Source organism: Neoarius graeffei, chromosome 2 (genome assembly GCF_027579695.1).
Source record: "Neoarius graeffei isolate fNeoGra1 chromosome 2, fNeoGra1.pri, whole genome shotgun sequence".
Classification (NCBI taxonomy): Eukaryota; Metazoa; Chordata; class Actinopteri; order Siluriformes; family Ariidae; genus Neoarius; species Neoarius graeffei.
In genome coordinates, this window is record NC_083570.1 from 99,328,409 (window position 1) to 99,352,871 (window position 24,463).

The window sequence follows — 24,463 nt, forward strand, 5'->3', positions numbered from 1 at the left end:
TGAAGAAAATTCTTTGTAAAATAAAGACACACATGCAAATCACATTTAATAGTAAACTAACAGCAGTAAAGGACACGAATGAAATTAATAAAATAGTAATTGATCATTAAAAATACAACACGTACGTACAAGTTTTATAGCCGATCTCCACACGTACGAAGTGCACAGATTGGAGCGCCATACTTAAGAGAATATGGTAATGCATCAACCTGATTTTTGATGGCTTTTGCGACTGTACGATGCTCATGTACCACCACAGGGAACCTGATCATAAGTGCGAGGCAACATATCTCATAAACACTTGACCACCGGACAACGAAATTTGTATCTTTATTTACGTAAGGTACAGTAGATGGGTTTTTATCCAGCACTTATTTAAATTTTTTTTTTTTAAATAACATGGGATTATTATTTACTAACACGTTTTTTTCCGAAAATATTCATGACAGTTTCATATAAAACTAGTTAAAACAGTTTTATTAGTCCATTAGCTTGTTGGACAGTTGACAGTTTCTGTCATGTAACAGTGATAGACGGATATAAGTGCAGGAAGAGTTTTATTGAAAGCACGCTCGCAAACAGATCCAAAACATAGACAGAGGCAGAGTTGAAAAACAGGCAGTGGTCCAGGGAGGCACAGATATCATAGGATAGCAGAGGGAATACACTGTAAAACCTGATAAGGTCACTGAGCTCAAAAATTTTATTGAAACCGATTACGTAAAAATTTTTGAGGTAAGTAACTTAAATTTTTTAAGGTAAGATTTCTTAAAAATTACAATTAAGTGTAACTATAGTGTAATTTTTAAGAAATCTTACCTTAAAAAATTTAAGTTACTTACCTCAAAAATGTTTACGTAATCGGTTTCAATAAAATTTTTGAGCTCAGTGATCTTATCGGGTTTTACAGTGTAGAATACTCACAGTCCAAAACACAAATGGTCAAAACTTGAAAAGCGATACAAAATACAAGGCTTGGTAATGTTAGACGCCGGGTACAGAGTGTATACTTCACAAAGTCTGTGTGTTACTGAGAGTCTTTATATGTATGCGCTGTGCTTGTGTTCTAATCAGGAACAGGTGCATGGGAATTAGTCCTAAAGGTGCTGCGAGCTTGTACATGACAGATGTAACTAGACAACTGTTTGACATCTCAAGTTTGATATTGGATAGTAACTCTGCAGTAATGATGTAAAGTGAAAGAACGTGCTGGTTCACTGCTGTCCACCAGACACCCAGCAGAGTCACACCATAATAAAGGTCGTGGTGTTGTTTCTGGCACATGGCATGCAGTGTGAAAGAAAGGAATAAATCTGTATCGTAACTGCAATCCGTATCTCATTATTGGTCTCACAATAATGTCACAAGACAATGCAGCAATTTATTGACGTGAAATACACGACGCGACACAATTCGATGGTTCATTCATGGTGCTGTAATATTATTATTCTATTCAGGGTGATTTTGTGGCCTTGTTTGCTCATAAACTCATCAGGAGCTCTGCTTTTAGGCAGGGCTTTTATATATATATATATATATATATATATTTAGGTATGTAAGAAGCTGAACTGTATGTTTTTAGTCTTTATTAGCGTCAGTATGAATACTATGAGTAAAACTGGACTGATTGATACCTTGATTGACATCATTTATCACAATATTTGCATAATATCGTCGTATCGCACAGCCGTTCTGTGTCATGATGTTGTATTGGCAGTAAGAGGGGATGGCAGGTGAAGGATTGGAGGCTTATACGGCTTAAAGAGCCCTTATTGATGTCACGGGGGGGGGGGGGGGGGGGGGCTGTTGCATGTATTGACTGGGCTGTGAGTGTGTGTGTGTGTGTGTGTGTGTGTGTGATGGTTGGTCTTCATTTCGGTTGCATATAGGATGATGTGTGAAAAATGTAAAAGTGGACTATATGTGTGTGTGTGTGTGTGTGTGTGTGTGTGGGCGTGCGCACGTAATGTTTTCCACTTAAAACCTTCGACAGCTGTGTGTGGGAGGAGACAGGGATGGCATTAATCCAGGCTCCACCCCTTTCCCAAAGAGCTTAAGCAACAGTCAGACAGATGAGGTATTTTAGGAACATGTCTATGTGTGTGTTTGTGTGTGTGTGTGTGATTTAGTGAGAGAAAATTAAAAATAACAGTGAGAAAAATAACGACCGAAACTGTCTGCAGTGTCATATTTATTTGTGTACGTGGGAAGGATGTGTTTTTTTTTTAGTTGGTGTGTGTGTGTGTGTGTGTGTGGCCAGGGACTGATTTGCCATGTGCTTGCGCCGGGCGTCCATCTGTGTTGGCTTGTCAGGGGGGTCATGGAAGGATAAGGGGAACTGTGTGTGTGTGTGTGTGTGTGTGAGTGAGTGTGTACAGATATGCCAAGGTCCTGTCAGCTATCTTGGAGAGTAATGAGGGAGAGGGAGAGGGTGTCCAGGATAGGAAAAGTGTGTGTGTGTGTGTGTGTGTGTGTGAGGTTATTAAGTCACAGTAGGTGAAATCATCATCTGCCCATGTTACTTTGTAATTAAGCAACTTCACTCCTCCTTGTTTCTCTCTTTGTCTTGTTCTCTGTCTCTCTCGTGTGATGACGGTTCGCTTTTCCAGGAAATGCTGCAGTTGGCTTGAGTCTCTCAGCGCCAGTCCCCACGTCCCACCGCCGCCCGGCCGGCCCCCACAGCCGCAGGGCATGCTGGGAAGAATCCACCACTACTGCGGCATTTCAGGCTCCACAGGCTCAGAGTCCAACTCCGCACACTGAGAGAGAGAGAGAGAGAAAGAGAGAGAGAGATGGGGGAGGGGTGAGAGAGCAAACGTGACTAATGGGGGTAAATCAGGCAGAGAGAGAGAGAGAGAACGAGCAAAAAGAAAGCACAGTCCAGCAGCACAGGTGTTAATGCTCCAGTCTTTGGGAAGTTTGTCAATACTGTTTTCTTCTCAGATGTTTACCTTACAGGAATACTCCGGTGGTTTTCAGTCTAATCCCTACCCATAATCCCGCAACACATCAGCAGCATATTTGTCTTTACCACACACGAGAATTTCAACACACTTCCACGTAAAACCAGAAAACATGTTTACTCCAAACTCACGCGAATTCAAAACTATTCATCGATATTCAGCATCATTCACAAATTAAGGATTGACCTACCCTAATAATAATAATAATAATAACAACAACATCGGCTGGCTTTTTTTTCGTACTGTATCAGATATATTTCATTCAGCTACTCGTCTTCGACTCGTTCAATATCAGGCCACCCATTTTTTATCTTTAGGTTCACGGATTTTTTCAACATATTTTTGATCATGTCGGTCGAAATAAAAATAAAAGTGTCCTTGTCCAATTTTTTTTTTTTTTTTTGCATGGCAAAATTTCAATGTCGGATTAAGATGATAAAATAATTTAAATTCAAGAGACACACTTTACATACACACATACACACACACGTGTATATATATATATATATATATATACACACACGGCGGCACGGTGGTGTAGTAGTTAGCGCTGTCGCCTCACAGCAAGAAGGTCCTGGGTTCGAGCCCCGTGGCCAGCGAGGGCCTTTCTGTGTGGAGTTTGCATGTTCTCCCCGTGTCCGCGTGGGTTTCCTCCGGGTGCTCCGGTTTCCCCCACAGTCCAAAGACATGCAGGTTAGGTTAACTGGTGACTCTAAATTGACCGTAGGTGTGAATGTGAGTGTGAATGGTTGTCTGTGTCTATGTGTCAGCCCTGTGATGACCTGGCGACTTGTCCAGGGTGTACCCCGCCTTTCGCCCGTAGTCAGCTGGGATAGGCTCCAGCTTGCCTGCGACCCTGTAGAAGGATAAAGCGGCTAGAGATAGTGTGATGTGATATATATATATATACACACTACCGTTCAAAAGTTTGGGGTCACCCAGACAATTTTGTGTTTTCCATGAAAAGTCACACTTTTATTTACCACCATAAGCTGTAAAATGAATAGAAAATATAGTCAAGACATTTTTCTGGCGGGGCGGCACGGTGGTGTAGTGGTTAGCGCTGTCGCCTCACAGCAAGAAGGTCCTGGGTTCGAGCCCCGGGGCTGGCGAGGGCCTTTCTGTGCGGAGTTTGCATGTTCTCCCCGTGTCCGCGTGGGTTTCCTCCGGGTGCTCCGGTTTCCCCCACAGTCCAAAGACATGCAGGTTAGGTTAACTGGTGACTCTAAATTGACCGTAGGTGTGAATGTGAGTGTGAATGGTTGTCTGTGTCTATGTGTCAGCCCTGTGATGACCTGGCGACTTGTCCAGGGTGTACCCCGCCTTTCGCCCGTAGTCAGCTGGGATAGGCTCCAGCTTGCCTGCGACCCTGTAGAACAGGATAAAGCGGCTAGAGATAATGAGATGAGATGAGATTTTTCTGGCCATTTTGAGCATTTAATCGACCCCACAAATGTGATGCTCCAGAAACTCAATCTGCTCAAAGGAAGGTCAGTTTTATAGCTTCTCTAAAGAGCTCAACTGTTTTCAGCTGTGCTAACATGATTGTACAAGGGTTTTCTAATCATCCATTAGCCTTCTGAGGCAATGAGCAAACACATTGTACCATTAGAACACTGGAGTGAGAGTTGCTGGAAATGGGCCTCTATACACCTATGGAGATATTGCACCAAAAACCAGACATTTGCAGCTAGAATAGTCATTTAGCACATTAGCAATGTATAGAGTGGATTTCTGATTAGTTTAAAGTGATCTTCATTGAAAAGAACAGTGCTTTTCTTTCAAAAATAAGGACATTTCAAAGTGACCCCAAACTTTTGAACGGTAGTGTATAGTGTGTGTGTGTGTGTGTTCTTGTGTATAAGTTTATAACACGGGCTAGCATTCCAGTACTTACTTCTCTGAAGGTATGTGGTCATATGACCGTTAAGCTCTCATGAGCACATCGAAGGCTGATACGTTCGTGCTACTTGATTCGATAAGACTCTCTGCGGCACCATCCTCTTCTAATTCCACAGTCAGATACTTGCAGCCAAAATCGCGAACTAACGTTATGGCAGGCATATTCAGCATCGCGCTCGTTACATCACCACCTTCTTTCTGAGAACCAAAGATCGTTTTGATCTTTTCATTGTTTACTTTCAACGCTTGAGAGACGAAATCGCCCACGTTTTGGTTAGTGAGACAGTGAAAAGACTTTTCTTTACCACACTTTATGCTTACGTACAGTTGAGGCGATAGCTTGGAATCCATGCCGTCAGCGTCAGCTATGGTCAGCACGAGGCTGACACTGTCGTAAAGCGGCCGTAAATACCATAAAAACATTCAAGTGAATACTCAGTGTCGTAAATAGTTTCGTTTTCGGACTCGGCTGAAGTGGATATATACAACACACATTGTCGTTTGTATTTGCGATTCTAATATTTTTTACTTAAAGAAATATGACCTAGTACCAGGGATACAGTGCTGTTACAAGAAAAATGCGACTATTTTTTTTTTACATTTCTTTTTGTACGTTTCGGCGGTTAAAATAAAACTAAAAATACGCACAGACTTTTTATTTTTCTAGCGGTAGTATTTAACTGCCGTCGGCGGATCCGTGATCCGAAAAATCTAAAATGAGTCGCCTCACGCTAGCTGAATGGAATATACCTGATATCAGAAAAAAAATCAGAAAAAGCTTTGTTGCCAAGTAATTGTTGCAAGTACAAGGAATTTGACTTGGAGTTAAGGTGCTCAATAAATAAATGCTAAATAAAGACAATCTCTTCTAAGATGTTAAGAAATAAGAAGTAAATAAACAAGATAAATATAAGATAAAATAAACAAACAACTGCAGGTAAACAGATGTGCAAATCAGGTAAACAACTGGGGGGGCAGAGTAAATGATTCCTTCCGTATTTATACCACGAAAAAACAATAACCAATATTTTTCTTCTTCTTCTTCTTCTTATTATTATTATTATTATTATTATCCATGCACATTCCTTTCGGGTGTTTGACGCGTCTTTCTCTTTCAAATTCTCTCAAAATCTTCCTTCCGTATTTAACGAAGCAAACCTGGCGGCCATGTTTGTTTACAAATTGTCACTCACTAGCGCGGAAGTTTTACATCTCCGACATGTGACGTCATGTTGTCTTGACAACCATGCAACATCGTAAACCACATTCAACGCTCATTCTCCATTGGGTGACGTAGAGCGACGTAATACACGTAGGATAAGCGATATGCGAACATTATCGCATGCCACCAAACCAAATGAATGAAACCTGCTCAAAGGGAATAGAACACGTTTTTATTCCATCAAAAAAGTGTCCTGTATGTAGAATAATCAGTGATATGGTCAAATATTGAATCAAAATCGTATCGTATCACGTCGAAGCCTGAGGTTTACATCCCTAGTATGTTGTTATTACTTAAAGTAATAATAATAATAATAATAAGAAGAAGAATATACAGGGCCTGGGTGGCACAGTGGTGTAGTGGTTAGCGCTGTCGCCTCACAGCAAGAAGGTCCGGGTTCGAGCCCCGTGGCCGGCGAGGGCCTTTCTGTGCGGAGTTTGCATGTTCTCCCTGTGTCCATGTGGGTTTCCTCCGGGTGCTCCGGTTTCCCCCACAGTCCAAAGACATGCAGGTTAGGTTAACTGGTGACTCTAAATTGAGCGTAGGTGTGAATGTGAGCGTGAATGGTTGTCTGTGTCTATGTGTCAGCCCTGTGATGACCTGGCGACTTGTCCAGGGTGTACCCCGCCTTTCGCCCGTAGTCAGCTGGGATAGGCTCCAGCTTGCCTGCAACCCTGTAGAAGGATAAAGCGGCTACAGATAATGAGATGAGATATACAGGGCCTTGCTAGTTCTTTCAGCCCGAAAATGACTGGTCAGGACGGACACACCAAAGCGGCCATCTTGGAATATCAATGTTTTTTTTTTTTAATTGTTGTTGTTGTTGTTGTTGTTTAATGACCAATAAGTTTGAATTCAGTCTGTCTTCCTGTCCAGTTCTCTATACACAACAGTCGATCGAGTGAATGGTGAACGAGTGAGGGAGGGATTTCAGCATTACACAGTGCTATAGCCTCGGTCACAACCGGCCGTACAGTACGTGCTCCTACGGCCGGTCTACGTGCAAAAAACGCAAGAAACGCACGGAGGCTTTTTGACATGCTGATTTTCGAGCCGCAGACCGGCCGCAGAGGTTCTTTGTCATGTCAAACAAACTCTACGGGCGCTTACGTTTTTTTCAGGTTGCAAGACAAACTTACGGCCAACGTGCGTCTTTCTCCACGAACAAAAAAAACGCAGCGATTTGGGAAATGCCAAAAATCGCATGGCCAAAAAAATCGTACGTCTGGTTGTGACCTAGGCTTATGCTTTTCTTTCTGCTGCATCCATGAGTGATCAAATCCACAATTATTCCCTTTGAAAAAGTATTCTGATCTTTATCCTTTCAGAGTTTACAAAAAAACCCTGTGAATTTCTGAAGGCAAGTGTCATAAACGTATATTTAAGTTATTCCACGAAATCGAGTTGTACATGAGTTGATAGCGGCTATAACCCATGTACGACGAGATTGAGTGGAATAACTGCTTTATTCGATCCACATTCACTGGATTTTGAGAAACAGAGCATTTTTATTTTTGTTTTTTGCAACTTCGATAAATAAAAACTTTATACAAAACATCCGACAAAATAATTTCCGCTTAGAATGTAAACAAACCGGCGAATTGCGCTTTTTTTGGCGTTTTGTTTTCGAGTAGAGTTTTTATTTCGTCCTCGTTTGATTCAGCAACACACTCCGCCATTTTGTTTTTCTCTACTCATGATATATGAGCGCATATCCTAGTAGTAGAGTAGCCAATCAGAGCGCACGACTGCTCATATCCACTGACTGTGGATAGAATAAAATATTATATGCAACATTTATCAAATAGCTTAAAGCAGGTTTGTTGATTTAAAGCCGGTTTATACTTCCGTGTACCATACGCCATCACATGAACATAAGTTGTTGTTGACCTGTTAAATAAATTTAGTTGGGGCAAATAGACCCCTACTGTAGATATTCATTAAACCACTCAAACTTTTGAGCTCGCCTGGCTCACTAATCATACAGACCCGACGCTGTAAATTCAACATAACCAGGCTTCATGGAGAAATTAAAAAAAGATACGGTCTTACCATCAAATATTTTTATTCCATATTTTGTTGCTTGGCAGCACGGTGGTGTAGTGGTTAGCGCTGTCGCCTCACAGCAAGAAGGTCCGGGTTCGAGCCCCGTGGCCGGCGAGGGCCTTTCTGTTCGAGCCCGGTGGCCGGCGAGGGCCTTTCTGTGTGGAGTTTGCATGTTCTTCCCGTGTCCGCGTGGGTTTCCTCCGGGTGCTCCGGTTTCCCACACAGTCCAAACACATGCAGGTTAGGTTAACTGGTGACTCTAAATTGACCGTAGGTGTGAGTGTGAATGGTTGTCTGTGTCTATGTGTCAGCCCTGTGATGACCTGGCGACTTGTCCAGGGTGTACCCCGCCTTTCGCCCGTAGTCAGCTGGGATAGGCTCCAGCTTGCCTGCGACCCTGTAGGACAGGATAAAGCGGCTAGAGATAATGGATGGATGGATGGATGGATTTTGTTGCTTTTTTTCATTTTTTGGCGTTTTGCTTCCGAGTAGTTTTTATTTCATCCTTGGTTGACTCAGCAACACGCTCCGCCATGTTGTTTTTCTCTACTCACGGTATATGATCTGATATCCTAGTAGTAGAGTAGCCAATCAGATCACCCGATTGCTCATATCCAGTGAATGTGGATAGAATAATAGTAATAATAATAATAATAATGGATGCCACCACTTCAGATTCGACCTCCATAATAAGTGAGTTTTGAGAAATTAGTGTAGATATTCGGTCGAAAAAACATGACGTATCCATTTCACAGGATGCTATCTATCGGTGCAAAATGCTCCATTTACTGACCACTGCTGTTCTTTCTCTTTCTCCCTGTCTCTCCCCCTCCCCCTCCTTTACTTCCCTGTGTCTCTAAGAAGGTGATGCTGCCCACCGGAGCTCCTTTCCGCTGGTTCCAGTAGAACGACGGCCAACCGGACTCCCCGGCGAGCTCAAATTAACAAACTGCCAATCACGCGCAATGCCAACGCCCACTCGGACTGCTGCTGGCTTATAAACACTGGCCACAAATAACAAAACGACTAAACAAACAGCCTCTACGAACCGAGAGGAAAAAAAGAAGGCACTAAACGAGGACGAAGCTAGTTCTTCTGAACCAAAAATAGACTGCCAGAGCAGTGTGACACTGCTTTGGGTGTTTTTTTTTGTTTGTTTGTTTGTTTGTTCGTTCATCCATTGTTCTGAATGTTCCAATCGGGAACGGTTCGACTTCTTATTGTGGAGTCGTGTCCTTCGTTGGGAACTCTGGACCGCCAAACAGAAGATGTACAATCATTTTATTTTCTGTGTTTTTTGTGTTTTGTCCATGTGTGGAGGAATGCTGTATTTGCATTAGAGAATGTAAACTCGAGACTCTGTGTTAAAGCTAGTTATTAATCCAGAGCACTATTGTACAGTTAGCACCGACGTTCTTACTGACTGCTTGAGTTGAGTATATTTGGATTTGGCTTTTTTATTTTATTTTTTTTGGGGAGGGAGGGAATAGTTTGTCATAAAAAACAACAAAACTGATTTTCAGATTGATGTTTGATATCAAACCAGATGAAAAGACAGAAATCATGATGATGATGTAGCATCCCTTTTGGCAAACATACAAACTAAAAAAAAAAGATCTACCGTTTTTTTTTTTTTGTATTGTGAAACAGAATCAATGTAGTTCTGCACTGACGTCATTCAAGGACGGCTGAGACAAACGGAAAAAAAGAGCACGAACACCAGCCGGCAGCGTTTACAGATCAGATTACTTTCCACGTCAGGTTGTTGCTCGACCGGATTCTGATTGGTCAAACGGAAATCACTAACACACCAGAGATCTCAAAACAAAAAAATCTAGAGGTTCTTATCATACTCAAGCACATCAGAAAGCTATCTGTACTTTTCTTTTACCTAGCTTGCGAGATTCCAAGTGAGATTAAAAAAGCTCAAGGACAAAAGACATCCCTCCCTCCTGCACCATAACCACATGGTGGAGGCCATCTTGGATGGCTGACCACAATCCGATTAATCAGTCACGCTGGTGGTGTTCTGTTCTGATTTTTGTCTTGAAGCCTAGCAAGAAAAGGACGAAGCCCAGGTCCCTAAAGTGTCTGAAGGTGTTTGGTGCGGCATCCGTGTCTCCACAGCCATCATCCTGAGGGCTGCGTTTGTAAACTGAATAAACAAATGCATGTATCTGTGTTAGAAAGCGACAGCTCTGAGGTTTCAGCTTTCCTCAGCTTTGGAATAAATAGAAATACCAACCAACACTGCCTGACCCTGGAATATGTAAATGTGTCACTTGGAGTGCAAAGTTTATCGGAAACGAAGGATCATCAGAAAACAGATCAGGTGCTGCGACAAAGGTCATTCAGGGTGAAATCGATGCCCAGGCAAATTTCCGCATTCCCACGTCACAATGTGTTTAGTAGTAAAGTCTGTAGGGAGGATTTATAGCCTGCATGTGGGGGAAAAAACAGTCACATCAGTGTATTTTTGTTTGAAGTGTAGGAGTGAATGAGTGTCTCGGGCTGGGTTTTGTTTTTGTCCTTTTCTTTTCCTCGCTGTGTCTAAGCTCTGCCTGGATTAAATCTTCAGCCTTCAAGGTACAGAAATAACGGGCCTCATTTATGAATCGTTCACTAAGGTTGTGCGTAATGTCTTCATAAGCCACACCATTTAAAAAAAATCACAACAGGTTTATAAAAGTTTCATTAATGCTGATTTTCTTCGTACATATTTTGCAGTTATTCCACGAAATCGAGTCGTACATGAGCTGATAGCGCCGAGTCGGCTATAAGCCATGTACGACCAGATTGAGTGGAATAACTGTTTTAAGCACTATTCGCACGGGATTAGTATTATCTGTGAACCTATAGTAATTTGTAAATTCCCACCCAACCTCTGTGTTAAATCCCTTGCATTCGCACGGGATAAGCAAAGTCCGTAATTTACTCAATTTACAGACATCACGACCGGATATGTCGTAACATCCTGTACTTCAGAAACACCCATTCAGTCATGTCCCGCCCTCCCGCCCCAATTAAAGACAGCTGACAAATCAGAAACACCCATTCAGTCATGTCCCGCCCTCCCGCCCCAGTTAAAGACAGCTGACAAATCAGAAACACCCATTCAGTCATGTCCCGCCCTCCCGCCCCAATTAAAGACAGCTGACAAATCAGAAACACCCATTCAGTCATGTCCTGCCCTCCCGCCCCAGTTAAAGACAGCTGACAAATCAGAAACACCCATTCAGTCATGTCCCGCCCTCCCACCCCAATTAAAGACAGCTGACAAATCAGAAACACCCATTCAGTCATGTCCTGCCCTCCCGCCCCAGTTAAAGACAGCTGACAAATCAGAAACACCCATTCAGTCATGTCCTGCCCTCCCGCCCCAGTTAAAGACAGCTGACAAATCAGAAACACCCATTCAGTCATGTCCCGCCCTCCCGCCCCAATTAAAGACAGCTGACAAATCAGAAACACCCATTCAGTCATGTCCCGCCCTCCCACCCCAATTAAAGACAGCTGACAAATCAGAAACACCCATTCAGTCATGTCCCGCCCTCCTGCCCCAATTAAAGACAGCTGACAAATCAGAAACACCCATTCAGTCATGTCCCGCCCTCCTGCCCCAATTAAAGACAGCTGACAAATCAGAAACACCCATTCAGTCATGTCCCGCCCTCCCGCCACAGTTAAAGACAGCTGACAAATCAGAAACACCCATTCAGTCATGTCCTGCCCTCCCGCCCCAGTTAAAGACAGCTGACAAATCAGAAACACCCATTCAGTCATGTCCTGCCCTCCCGCCCCAGTTAAAGACAGCTGACAAATCAGAAACACCCATTCAGTCATGTCCCGCCCTCCCGCTGCCACTCGGCGAAAGAAAAAAGTGTAGACACAGGCTTTTTAGCTTACAAATTACTATTCTGTTTTTTTTAAAATTATTATTAGAAGGCACATGGAGTTTAGTCCTGCCTTGGCCAGTGCATTCTGAAAGTATGTTTTGGTCTGTAGCCAACAATGCATGTTACTGCAGATCAGATCTCTCCACACAAACTAAAGGCGCAGATGCCGACTTTTTCACGGCTTTTTCATGGACTGTAACGGCATTTGCTTATGTAGTAATTTTAATACAGAATTTACTCTGATGAAATTATTCAGACACTCCAACGCCCCCCCCCCAAAAAAAAAATCGGATCTGCACGAGCCGTGAAAAAGGCGCGCCGTTTGCATCCCTGTTTAAACTCATAGGTTAACCGACTTTAACCGGCTAATGAGGCTCGGTGGTCGGTCAAGATTTTTTTTAGTTTTCGCCATCCCTAATCCATGGAGGATATGGCCTGGCTATAGCTATGAAATATTAAAAATGTTCCTTACTGAAAGCAGCCACACAAGTCATCCAGGTCAAAAATCTTCGAGCTCTCCTCTTGGATTTCTTGCTGTTTTTGGGAAGCGGATTCCATGTAGTGTGGTATGGGGCACGACTACCACTTGCCCCTAAAACAGTACTCATGAAAATTTCAACCGTAGCCTCCATTAGCCTACTCACAGTAACGGGAAAAGATATAAAACGCGCGCAATTACAATAACAAACACGGACTAGTATTGTCACTGGACGTCTGTGTTTGACAAAATATAGTAGGTAATTTGCGGCGGAATTATTCTCATCTCATCTCATCATCTCTAGCCGCTTTATCCTTCTACAGGGTCGCAGGCAAGCTGGAGCCTATCCCAGCTGACTACGGGCGAAAGGCGGGGTACACCCTGGACAAGTCGCCAGGTCATCACAGGGCTGACACATAGACACAGACAACCATTCACACTCACATTCACACCTACGGTCAATTTAGAGTCACCAGTTAACCTAACCTGCATGTCTTTGGACTGTGGGGGAAACCGGAGCACCCGGAGGAAACCCACGCGGACACGGGGAGAACATGCAAACTCCGCACAGAAAGGCCCTCGCCGGCCCCGGGGCTCGAACCCAGGACCTTCTTGCTGTGAGGCGACAGCGCTAACCACTACACCACCGTGCCGCCCGCAGCAGAATTATTACTTTACAAATTACAGACATGGTGCATTCGCACGGGACTAACATCTCAGACATTCTCTGCAATTATTACAAATCGCCAGAGGTTCACAGGTAATACTAATCCCGTGCGAATAGGGCTTTATTCTATCCACATTCACTGGATTTTGAGAAACAGAGCATTTTTATTTTTATTCTTTGCAAATTCGATAAATAAAAACTTTATACAAAACGTCCAACAGAATCATTTCCGCTTAGAATGTGAACAAACCGGTGAAATGACAGGAACAATTTGTGAAAAATGCTATAATAATAATAATAATAATAATAATAATAATAATTCTTGAACAATAAAAATGAGACGTTCTTACCATGAAATACTTTCATTCCATGTTTTGTTGCTTTTTTAAAAATATTTTTGGGGGTTTTGTTTTCGAGTAGAGTCTTATTTCGTCCTCGGTTGGTTCAGCAACACGGTCCACCATTTTCTTCTTCTTCTTTAGGGTGTTTTTTCTGGTTGGCAAACCAACTTAAAAGTGCATTACTGTCACCAACTGGGCTGGAGTGTGGAACAGGAGATACTGGGGGAAAAAATATATACAGCACCCTCCACAATTATTGGCACCCCTGGTTAAGATGTGTTAAAAGCCTTAAAATAAATTCAGTTTTTATTGCAGAAGCATAATCTCACACTGAAAATTGTAGAAAAATGTAACTCTTAACTCAAGTGAATTAAAAAAAATAAATCCCTGACTAAGAAATAATTATTTTTCATAAAATCACCTGTTCCACAATTATTGGCACCCATAACAATTCTTAGAAAATAAATGTAATTGAAGCATTTCTGTCATTTCTACTGTAGTTTATAAAGTTGATCAGAGTATCTAGGAACCTTTAATTAGTAATTCATCACATCCTGTTTCCCTGGGGTATAAATATGATGTGACACAGAGGCCCATTTCTCTTATCCACTCTTCAACATGGGAAAGACAAGAGAACACACCGTTCAAGTAAGGCAGATGTGTGTCGACCTTCATAAGTCAGGCAATGGCTACAAGAAAATAGCCGCTCGCCTACACCGGCCCATATCTACAGTCAGAGGAATCATCAAGGAGTTTAAAACAATTGGAACAGTGGCAAATAAGCCTGGACGAGGATGCGAGTTTATCTCGCCACCACGCACAGTGAGGAGGATGGGAAGAGAAGGAAAAAGTTCTCCAAAGCTCACTGTTAGAGAATTGCATCAAAGAGTAGCATCTTGGGGTCACAAAGTCTCCATAACACCCATCAGGCGCTATCTACATGCCAACAAGCTGTTTGGGAGGCATGCATGGAAAAAGCCTTTTCTCACTTACAAGCATAAACGTAAACATCTGGAGTTCGCTAAGCGGTACTGGGACTTCAACTGGGACTGTGTGCTTTGGTCAGATGAGACCAAGATAGAGCTTTTTGGCAACAAACACTCTAATACATCACAAAAGATGAGTATGCAGAAAAGCACCTCATGCCCACTGTGAAATATGGGGGAGGATCGGTGATGCTGTGGACCTGTTTCTCTTCCAAAGGCCCCGGGAACCTTGTTAGGGTGCATGGCATCATGAACTCTTTGAAATACCAGGATATTTTAAATCAAAATCTGGTGGCCTCTGCCCGAAAGCTGAAGATGGGTCATCACTGGGTCTTTCAGCAAGATAATGACCCTAAACATGTGGCCAAATCTACACAAAAATGGTTCACCAGACACAAAATCAAGCTCCTCCCATGGCCATCTCAGTCCCCAGACCTCAACCCAATTGAAAACCTGTGGGATGAGCTGAAGAGGAGAGTGCATAGGAGAGGACCCAGGACTCTGGATGATTTAGAGAGTTTGTGCAAAGAGGAACGGTCGAATATCCCTCTCTCTGTATTCTCCCATCTTGTGAAATGTTATAGGAGAATATTAAGTGCTGTCTTGTTGGCAAAAGGGAGTTGTACAAAGTATTAACATCGGGGTGCCAATAATTGTGGCACACATGATTTCATGGAAAATAATTATTTCTTAATGTGGGAGTTTTTTCCCACTGAATAAATGCACTTGAATTAAAGGTTGGATTTTTCTCTTTTTTTGCACTGTTGTCCTATATTATTTTTAAAAACCCCTGAATTTATTAGAAGCCAAAGAACATATCTTAACGAGGGGTGCCAATAATTGTGGAGGGCGCTGTATATATTCTTTTAGCTATTTTTGTTTCTTTTAAGTACTTGATAACAAAGTGATATATCTGACTTGATGTGCTCCGCCATTTTGTTTTTCTCTACTCACGGTATATGAGCTGATATCCTAGTAGTAGAGTAGCCAATCAGAGTGCCTGATTGCTCATATCCAGTGAATGTGGATAGAATAAATTGATATATGCTAATCACCCATAAATTACCAAGAGTGATCACAACACAGCTGATTTATATGAATTGACGTCTGTAAAACACCCTAAAAGGCGAAACTGACAGCTGAAAAAGACAAAATGACAATTAAATAGTGAAAGGGTGAAAGAGAGCCTACTAGGTATGACACGCATTAAAGGAGGACTGAAGGCAAATTTTTTATTATCAAAATTGTATTTCTCTCATTTTATTAAATATCGGAATGCATTTTTGATCGCTATTTTGTTGCTGCTATAGCAAGTTATGAGTGTTTGAAATATGCTCTGTAATATATCAGTCCATATGTCAAAGCGATGGCCGTAAACGAGATTAGTTGAGACCTGTGCGAGACATCGTAGGACGGAAGTAAAACGTACAGCGGAAATCAAAGCGACCGACATCTGCCAATATTGTCAAAAGATGCACGCGCCCTCTTTCGAATGCTGACGTAATCAAGCTGGAAGTTTTGTTTGTTTTGATAGCAATCAGGAAAGTTTGAAAAAAGTAGGCAGTAATCGTCATTTAAACTCGTTTTTGTGCAATACTTCGTTTGGAAAACAGTTTTCAAAATGGCCGCACTGACACCTGGCTGACACTTGACGTTTTGAAGTCTCGCACAAGTCTCGTGAAGATCGCGCGGATAAGCGACGCCTGCCGTGGACCAAACGAACTCAATTCAACACGGCTACAAACCGAATAGGCTGATAAGTATAATATTTAATTGCCGATACGAGTCGCAATATAAGGTTACTAAAACTGAAAACGTAATTGACTAACACGTTAATTAAGAAATAAAGCAAGTTTAAAAATGACTTCAGTTCTTTAAATCTTTTAGTAATGCAGTTCAGCCACCGCAACAAATCAGCTACCTTAATTGCACACTAAAGGCTGATTTATTCTCCTGCGTAGGATCCACACTGTACCGTAGGTACGGCATTGATGGTGAAATATTTATACTTGCGCATAAGTTGTGTGTCTCATCTAGGAGGTGCTGTCGCATGAAACACACCAGTGTTTACTGATTTAACGCATCGGCGTGGAAAAAGTAACACGAGTTCAGTGTTTCACTGTAGGAATAATAAACCAAATGTTGCCTTGAAACAAATTTTACACGGGATTATAAATTTTACACATGGTTAATTATGAACCAAGTGAATTGTGAATTCTCACTGAAGACATTTCTGAACTCTTTGAACTCGTCTGTATTCAGTAGGATGAGCAGCTCGAAGCACTTCACCGTAACTAAGGTTTAATTCCAGAATTCTATCAGTCACTGACTGACGGATGGTTTATTATTTTTATTGAGTCGCTACGATTTAGACCGGACACGCTGTGTTCACTGGGAAGAAGAAAAATATCAAAACATGTGCGATCTTGCAGGATTAAACTGTCTGTTATAATGATCTACTTTATATATTTCTTCTTCTTCTTCTTCTTCTTCTTTCGGCTGCTCCCCTAATGGGTCGCCACAGCGGATCATCATGATCCGCATATTTGATTTGGCATAGGTTTTTTTTTTTTACACCGGATGCCCTTCCTGACGCAACCCTCCCCAATCTATCCGGGCTTGGGACTGGTACTAAATATGCACCGGCTTGTACAACCCCAATGGCTGGATAGTTTTACCTAATCTGCATGTCTTTGAACTGTGGTGGAAACCGGAGCACCTGGAGGAAACCTTGGAATGGGGAGAACATGAAAAGTCCACACAGAAAAGCCCCTGTTGGCTGTGAAATTCGAACCTGGAACCTTCTTGCTGTGCACTACTGTGCCGCCACACTTTATATATTTATATTAACACCATATGGTGAGGGGGCGGCATGGTGGTGTAGTGGTTAGCGCTGTCGCCTCACAGCAAGAAGGTCCGGGTTCGAGCCCCGTGGCCGGCGAGGGCCTTTCTGTGCGGAGTTTGCATGTTCTCCCCGTGTCCGCGTGGGTTTCCTCCGGGTGCTCCGGTTTCCCCCACAGTCCAAAGACATGCAGGTTAGGTTAACTGGTGACTCTAAATTGACCGTAGGTGTGAATGTGAGTGTGAATGGTTGTCTGTGTCTATGTGTCAGCCCTGTGATGACCTGGCGACTTGTCCAGGGTGTACCCCGCCTTTCGCCCATTAGTCAGCTGGGATAGGCTCCAGCTTGCCTGCGACCCTGTAGAACAGGATAAAGCGGCTAGAGATGACGAGACGAGACAATATGGTGATCGTAGATTTCCAATTTTCTCAGAGACGAAGGAGCAGTACAGGAAATGTAATGCTACCAAGTGGACCAATCACAGTTGTTGCGTTCTGCATTGCCATGGCATGTACTTACATTTTTTGGGAGGTGTGCATCAGGTTATGTTATTGGGAACGCATCAAAGATGTGCCCTATGTACAGTTGTGTGAAAAACACCCTCTTCCAGTTACATGGTTTTACCAATCAAGACATAACAAAAAAAAAAATCATCTGATCCTTACCAGGTCCTATGCAACTCTAACCTTAGGTGTAAAGCAACACACAACATGTCATTATTTATTTAAAAAAAATTAAATGAAAATGCAGAATCCATGTGTGAAAAAGTAAGTACACCCCATGATTCGATAGCTTGTAGAACCACCTTTTGCAGCAATAACTTGAAGCAATCATTTTCTGTATGATTTTATCAGTCTCTCACATCGTTGTGGAGGAAATATGGCCCACTCTTCTTTACAACATTGCTTCAGTTCATTCATGTTTGAGGGCATTTGTTTATGCACAGCTCTCTTAAGGTCCCGCCACAGCATTTCACTTGGGTTGAGGTCTGGACTTTGACTTGGCCATTCCAACACCTTGATTCTTTTGTTTTTCAGCCATTCTGCTGTAGATTTGCTGGTCTGCTTGGGATTATTGTCCTGTTGCATGACCCAATTGCAGCCAAGCTTTAGCTGTTGGACAGATGGCCTCAAGTTTGCCTTTAGAATACTTTGGTATACAGAGGAGTTCATGGTTGATTCAATGACTGCAAGGTGCCCAAGCCCTGTGGCTGCAAAACAAGCCCAAATCATCACCCCTCCACCACCGTGCTTGATGGTTGTTATAAGGGGTTTGTGCTGATATGCTGTGTTTGGTTTTCACCAAACATGGCACTGTGCATTATGGACAAACATTTCCACTTTGGTCTCATCTGTCCAAAGGACATTGTTCCAGAAGGCTTGTGGCTTGTTCAGATGCATTTTTGCAAACCTAAGCCGTGCTGCCTTGTTCTTTTTAGATAGAAGAGGCTTTCTTCTGGCAACCCTTCCAAACAAGCCATACTTGCAGTCTTTTTCTAATTGTACTGTCATGAACTTTAACATTTAACATGCTAACCGTGGCCTGTAGAGTCCTAGATGTAGTTCTTGTTTTTTTTTGCAATTTCTCTGAGCATTGCACGGTCTGACCTTGGAGTAAATTTGCTGGGACGTCCACTCCTGGGAAGATTGGCAACTGTCTTGAATGTTTTCCACTTCTGAATAATCTTTCTAGCAGTAGAATGATGGATTTCAAATTGTATGGAAATGGCCTTATAACCCTTCCCAGACTGATGTGCAGCAACAATTGCTTCTCTAAGATCATTGCTGATGTCTTTCCTCCTTGGCATTGTGTTAACATACACCTGAGTGCTCCAGACCAGCAAACTGCCAAAACTTCTGATTTTTAAGAAGTGGCCACACTTGCTGATGATCAATTAATCAAATTCATTTGATCAGCAACACCTGGCTGCTAATTGCCTACATAATTCCTATGGAAGCAGTAAGGATGTACTTAATTTTTCACACACAGCTACTGAGGGCGGCATGGTGGTGTAGTGGTTAGTGTTGTCGCCTCACAGCAAGAAGGTCCGGGTTCGAGCCCCGTGGCCGCCGAGGGCCTTTCTGTGTGGAGTTTGCATGTTCTCCCCGTGTCCGCGTGGGTTTCCTCCGGGTGCTCCGGTTTCCCCCACAGTCCAAAGACATGCAGGTTAGGTTAACTGGTGACTCTAAATTGACCGTAGGTGTGAATGTGAGTGTGAATGGTTGTGTGTCTATGTGTCAGCCCTGTGATGACCTGGCGACTTGTCCAGGGTGTACCCCGCCTTTCACCCGTAGTCAGCTGGGATAGGCTCCAGCTTGCCTGCGACCCTGTAGAACAGGATAAAGCGGCTAGAGATAATGAGATGAGATGAGACACAGCTACTGCATTTTTGGCTTACTTTGTGTTAAATAAATAATGACAGGGTGAATATGTCATGTGTTATTGGTCATCTGAGCTTGTATTTGTCTAATCTGAAGACCTGGTAAGGACCAGCTGATTTTTTTATTATGTCCTGACACTTAAAACCTAAACTTGAAAGAGGGTGTACTTTCTTTTTCACATGACTGTAATAGATTTGACGCAGAAATATAAATTGGCCTTAACTCTTCCTCCTGTCCCAGGGTGCCATTTCTTTTGACCGAACAGAACAGCTAGTTTTACTTGTATTAATTTATAGATTTGTTTTCGATTGCTTTCTTTGAAGTCATTAATATGCAAATGACTTGAGTTTCACAAAACTTCCAGTACGTTTATGTGTGATTGAAATAAATAGGCTGTTTAAGCTCGACAGTGTAATCCGTGTATAAAATTATAGTAACTAATCACCAGTTAATTGTAATTTGAGGCGATCAATTGAAGTTCACATTACTGAGCCACCTAAGGCACTAAGGAGCTCTTGCAGGACATGATTTTAATACATTTTAATGATATAACTGGATTTTCTTGAATACCACATTTCTTGTGTAAATGTTCCTATGAATGATGAACGAATTCATTCATTTGTATCCAGTTGGATAAATGAGGCCCTCTGGGAGAACACGGACAAGAGCGTTAGTGCTTTTAGCACGAGAAGGCAAAGACACGGCGCCACTCAAGTGGGTAAAGTTGTAAGAACACTGTTGCTAGGCAACCAGAGCAGCATATCGAGCTAATGATTCAGCTAGCTTACATGACTAGCTATCCATTTATTTGTGGTGGCTGCTGGATCAACATGGAATATTCAAAGGGTAAAGACTTTGCTAAGAAATACAGTATTAATCCACGAGAGCAGTGGAGTAAAATGATTGTCAGAAATGTTACCTGCCTTCATCTTGGTAGCAAAGAGTACGTGCACATCCCATTAACAGGTAATGAGACAGCTAATATGGAGAACACTTGAGGAGTGATATAAAAGGCAAGACTTTTTAAAGACAAACACAAAATTAGGGCAGCACGGTGGTGTAGTGGTTAGCGCTGTCGCCTCACAGCAAGAAGGTCCAGGTTCAAGCCCCGTGGCCGGCAAGGGCCTTTCTGTGCGGAGTTTGCATGTTCTCCCCGGTGTCCGCGTGGGTTTCCTCCGGGTGCTCCGATTTCCCCCACAGTCCAAAGACATGCAGGTTAGGTTAACTGGTGACTCTAAATTGAGCGTAGGTGTGAATGTGAGTGTGAATGGTTGTCTGTGTCTATGTGTCAGCCCTGTGATGACCTGGCAACTTGTCCAGGGTGTACCCCGCCTTTCGCCCGTAGTCAGCTGGGATAGGCTCCAGCTTGCCTGCGACCCTGTAGAACAGGACAAAGCGGCTAGAGATGATGAGATGAGAAACACAAAATTAACTAGAAAGGCACTCGGTAGAGTGCATACCTCCACCAAGCAATATATTATCAACATCAAAACCAAATCATGTGAAGTGAGGATAATACTCGAGCTCATCTCATCTCATTATCTCTAGCCGCTTTATCCTTCTACAGGGTCGCAGGCAAGCTGGAGCCTATCCCAGCTGACTATGGGCGAAAGGCGGGGTACACCCTGGACAAGTCGCCAGGGATAATACTTGAGCTGTACACCAAATTTCATCCAAATCTGTTCACTACTTTTTGAGTTATGTTGGGAACAGAAAGGAAAAAAAATCCTGGATCCACCAGATTTGCATCCAAATCTAATCAATTGTTCCTTGACCCATGGTCCACCTTTCCTCCAAATTTCATCAAAATCTGTTCATTATTTTTATTTTAGAGTTACACTGGGGACAAACAAACAGAGGCGAAAACATAACCTCCAACAAAGTTAGTGAAGGTAACTATTCTTGGGTTTCAGTCACGTGACTTTTCTTAGCGATTTCACTTCTGGTGAAACAGCTGGTGTTCTAGCAAACCAAAACGGCTGCCGTAGTGCAAACAACTAGCAATGTTATCAGAGTACGCTCGTAATCTAGAAGCCACTGCTGGCTTTAGATCTATTCAGAAGATTGCTGTGTGCAATGGAATCGACCCCTACAGTCTGGGAAAGAAGGATTTGTCATACGATCTTGAAAACCCTACAGTCAAGTTCCCCGACATCTCGAACTATCTAGTGTTGCAGACGTCCTTCTACACCGCAAAACAGATGAAAGCGTGGAAGAGTATGGAGGCTTACAACTTTTTTGTATGTGGCTGGGTAAAGGACCTCGCTATCAAGTCGTTGCCCAATGAATCCTGTATTGTTTTTGTCCGTGTAAGTATGTTTTTTTAACCTTTTCTTTTGTGTCTTTATAACGAAGTGCAAACAAACAACAGTTGGCTTGATTCTCACTTGTGTTGGCTCTTATCTCTCAGCTAAATCATTCACAAAGATCATCAGAAACCCCTTTAAAGACCTGGATCTTAGTTAAACAGGACGGAGAAGTGATCACGGCGCATTGTAACTGTACGGCTGGGGAAGAATTTTGTCGCGACCTTCATGCATATGGACTTTGTGAAGAGTAAACAAAGAAACAGCTGGGGACTTTAGCGCTTTGTAAAAAAAAAAAGTACCGTAAAATAACGACACATAGCAAAAAAAGTACTTGGAAAACACTAAGGCCGTAGCTGAGAGGGAAATACAAACCTTTCACCAAGTGATCACTGCAAACTCGAGCACGCTTCGACTCGGCTCCCTTCGATTTCAGTGAGAGGTTCGAAAGCCACCTTTCTCCACGTCTTTTTGTGAAATCCTGTGTTCGTTCACCCTTTTTTATTAGTTCACGGGGAACCCTGAAGAAACTTTTATCAGTTTCACAGTTTAATCGATTCGAACAACCTAAAACAACCCAAGCGTGAGGCATTTTTCATGCGAGCAATGCAGCTTCTCCGTATAAACACTTTGTCAACTAAGTTTTGGTAGACCGCCAGCTAAAGTTTTGAATAACTAATGAGGTGGATGCGATGTCATGTGAAACCCAAGAATAGGTGCAAAACTATTGTTCTAGGGATTCATTGAGAGGAACTACCACATGTAAAGCTCCCCCTAGAACTACATACTTTCAAGGGCTTTTTCTCTGTTTGCATTCGCACCACCAGTAGGAATGCTGAGGTGACATAAGCTGGGCAACGGTCGCTATAACGACATCACTAGTTTGCTGTTTGGTTTCATATGAATGTGCGTCTTGTCCATCGATGTTCTTGTGTTGCTCTGAAAACAGCAAACTCACAACAATCAGATTTAAACTTATCCACTTTCATGTGTCGTATTTCAGTCACGTGTTTCTCCAGAAACGAATCATTCCACTGCGCTGTAGAACGGGGGAAACCAGGAAGTATCACAAGCTGACAGTAAATTCTTTATTTTACATTATATAGAGTTAATTTGTGGTGGAAAATAGTTAGTGATTGTTTAAAATATGTTTACCTAAAATGTTAGGATTATTATTTTATAGGCTAAGGGTTTTCTTACGTGATAGCTAAAACAAACAAACAAACAAACAAACAAACAAACAAACAAACAAACAAACAAACAAACAAAAAAACACCAAGAGTCATCAGGAGATGACATATCTCCCCAGCGCGTACACAAAACCCCAATCCAGATTTTCCTAAGTTTAATTGGTTGCCATGGAAATATGGAAAAAATAAAAATCACAGAAAGCCCAAAATGTCAAAAGGCACAACTTCTCTAGGCACTTAACATAACGGTGAGGTTTCGTGAACAAAATTCCTAATAGTTTTTGAGTTATGCTCTAGAAACTAAAATGTTTACAGATGGACAGACAGACGGACGGACAGAGTGATAGCTATACTATACACTGGCAAACTGTTACAATTAGAGTTGGGACTTGAGCTCAGCTAAAACTTAGCCGGACACCAAAAAAACACCAGGGCAAAGGATTTTACAAGGGATTAGCGGCAGGCTGCCAGGTCACTCCGTTGTGTGTAGCTGTCGATGTTGATTTTAAAAGTAACTAAGTAAATTACACAGGGAAATGAATACTTAAGTCTGAGTGAAAAATACTGTAGTGAGCGTGCAGCGTGGAAGAAGAGTCTGGAGACAGAAATCTTAGTTTCTCGGTCGTTAGCCTGTGTTACTTGCTCTTGATAGCATTGGATTGACTGCTTTATTAGCATTCGCTAACACTACTGATGAATGCTACACTGGCTGGAAGGTGACTTCACTGCTGCACTGATGGTGTCGAGTCACGGTTAAGCTCACGTTGGCCTTCAAGAAGGTCTAGGGTGATAAATTTTGGTCCCTCCCACTATAAATCAAAATCTGATTGGTTAATCAGTCATCTGTCACTTCCTACATAAACATAAACTGCCATGGCCTTCTGTCCCGGCAATGAAGTCCTAACCAATGAGTGAGCAGCTCTAAACTCTTCTCAGCCTAGAGACAACGAACAAAAAAATCTCATTGGATAACTCGATTTTAATGTTTTCAGGACAGTAACCCTTTCATTTCTGAAGCACATTTGATAGAAAATGAGTCCGAATTAGAATTAGAAGAGAATAATGATAATGAAAGAATGAAAGAAATTAAATATAACATTTGAAATGCTGATCTGTTTGGGTCTTCTCTGAAGGCCTAGAAGGCTCTGACGGTTCCCCTCTGGGTCTAATGATTTAGCTCACTATCACCTCACTGATAAGTATCGTATACAGTCAATGTGACAATAAGAATCAAACAAAACTA

General features: G+C 42.4%; 1 protein-coding gene across 2 annotated transcripts in view; it reads left to right on the plus strand.

Moving 5' to 3' along the window:
- The window catches only part of cxxc5b (CXXC finger protein 5b), a 53,888-nt gene extending 43,507 nt beyond the window's left edge, over positions 1 to 10,381 (plus strand). Inside the window, exon 3 of one of the 2 annotated variants that reach the window (XM_060915276.1) lies at positions 8,995 to 10,381. In XM_060915276.1, coding sequence (XP_060771259.1) covers positions 8,995 to 9,039 — 45 coding nt within the window. In that variant the 3' untranslated portion in view covers positions 9,040 to 10,381. The remainder of the gene's footprint in view (positions 1 to 8,994) is intronic. The other variant, XM_060915277.1, reaches the window with a different exon arrangement.
- Positions 10,382 to 24,463: the final 14,082 nt, after the last annotated feature.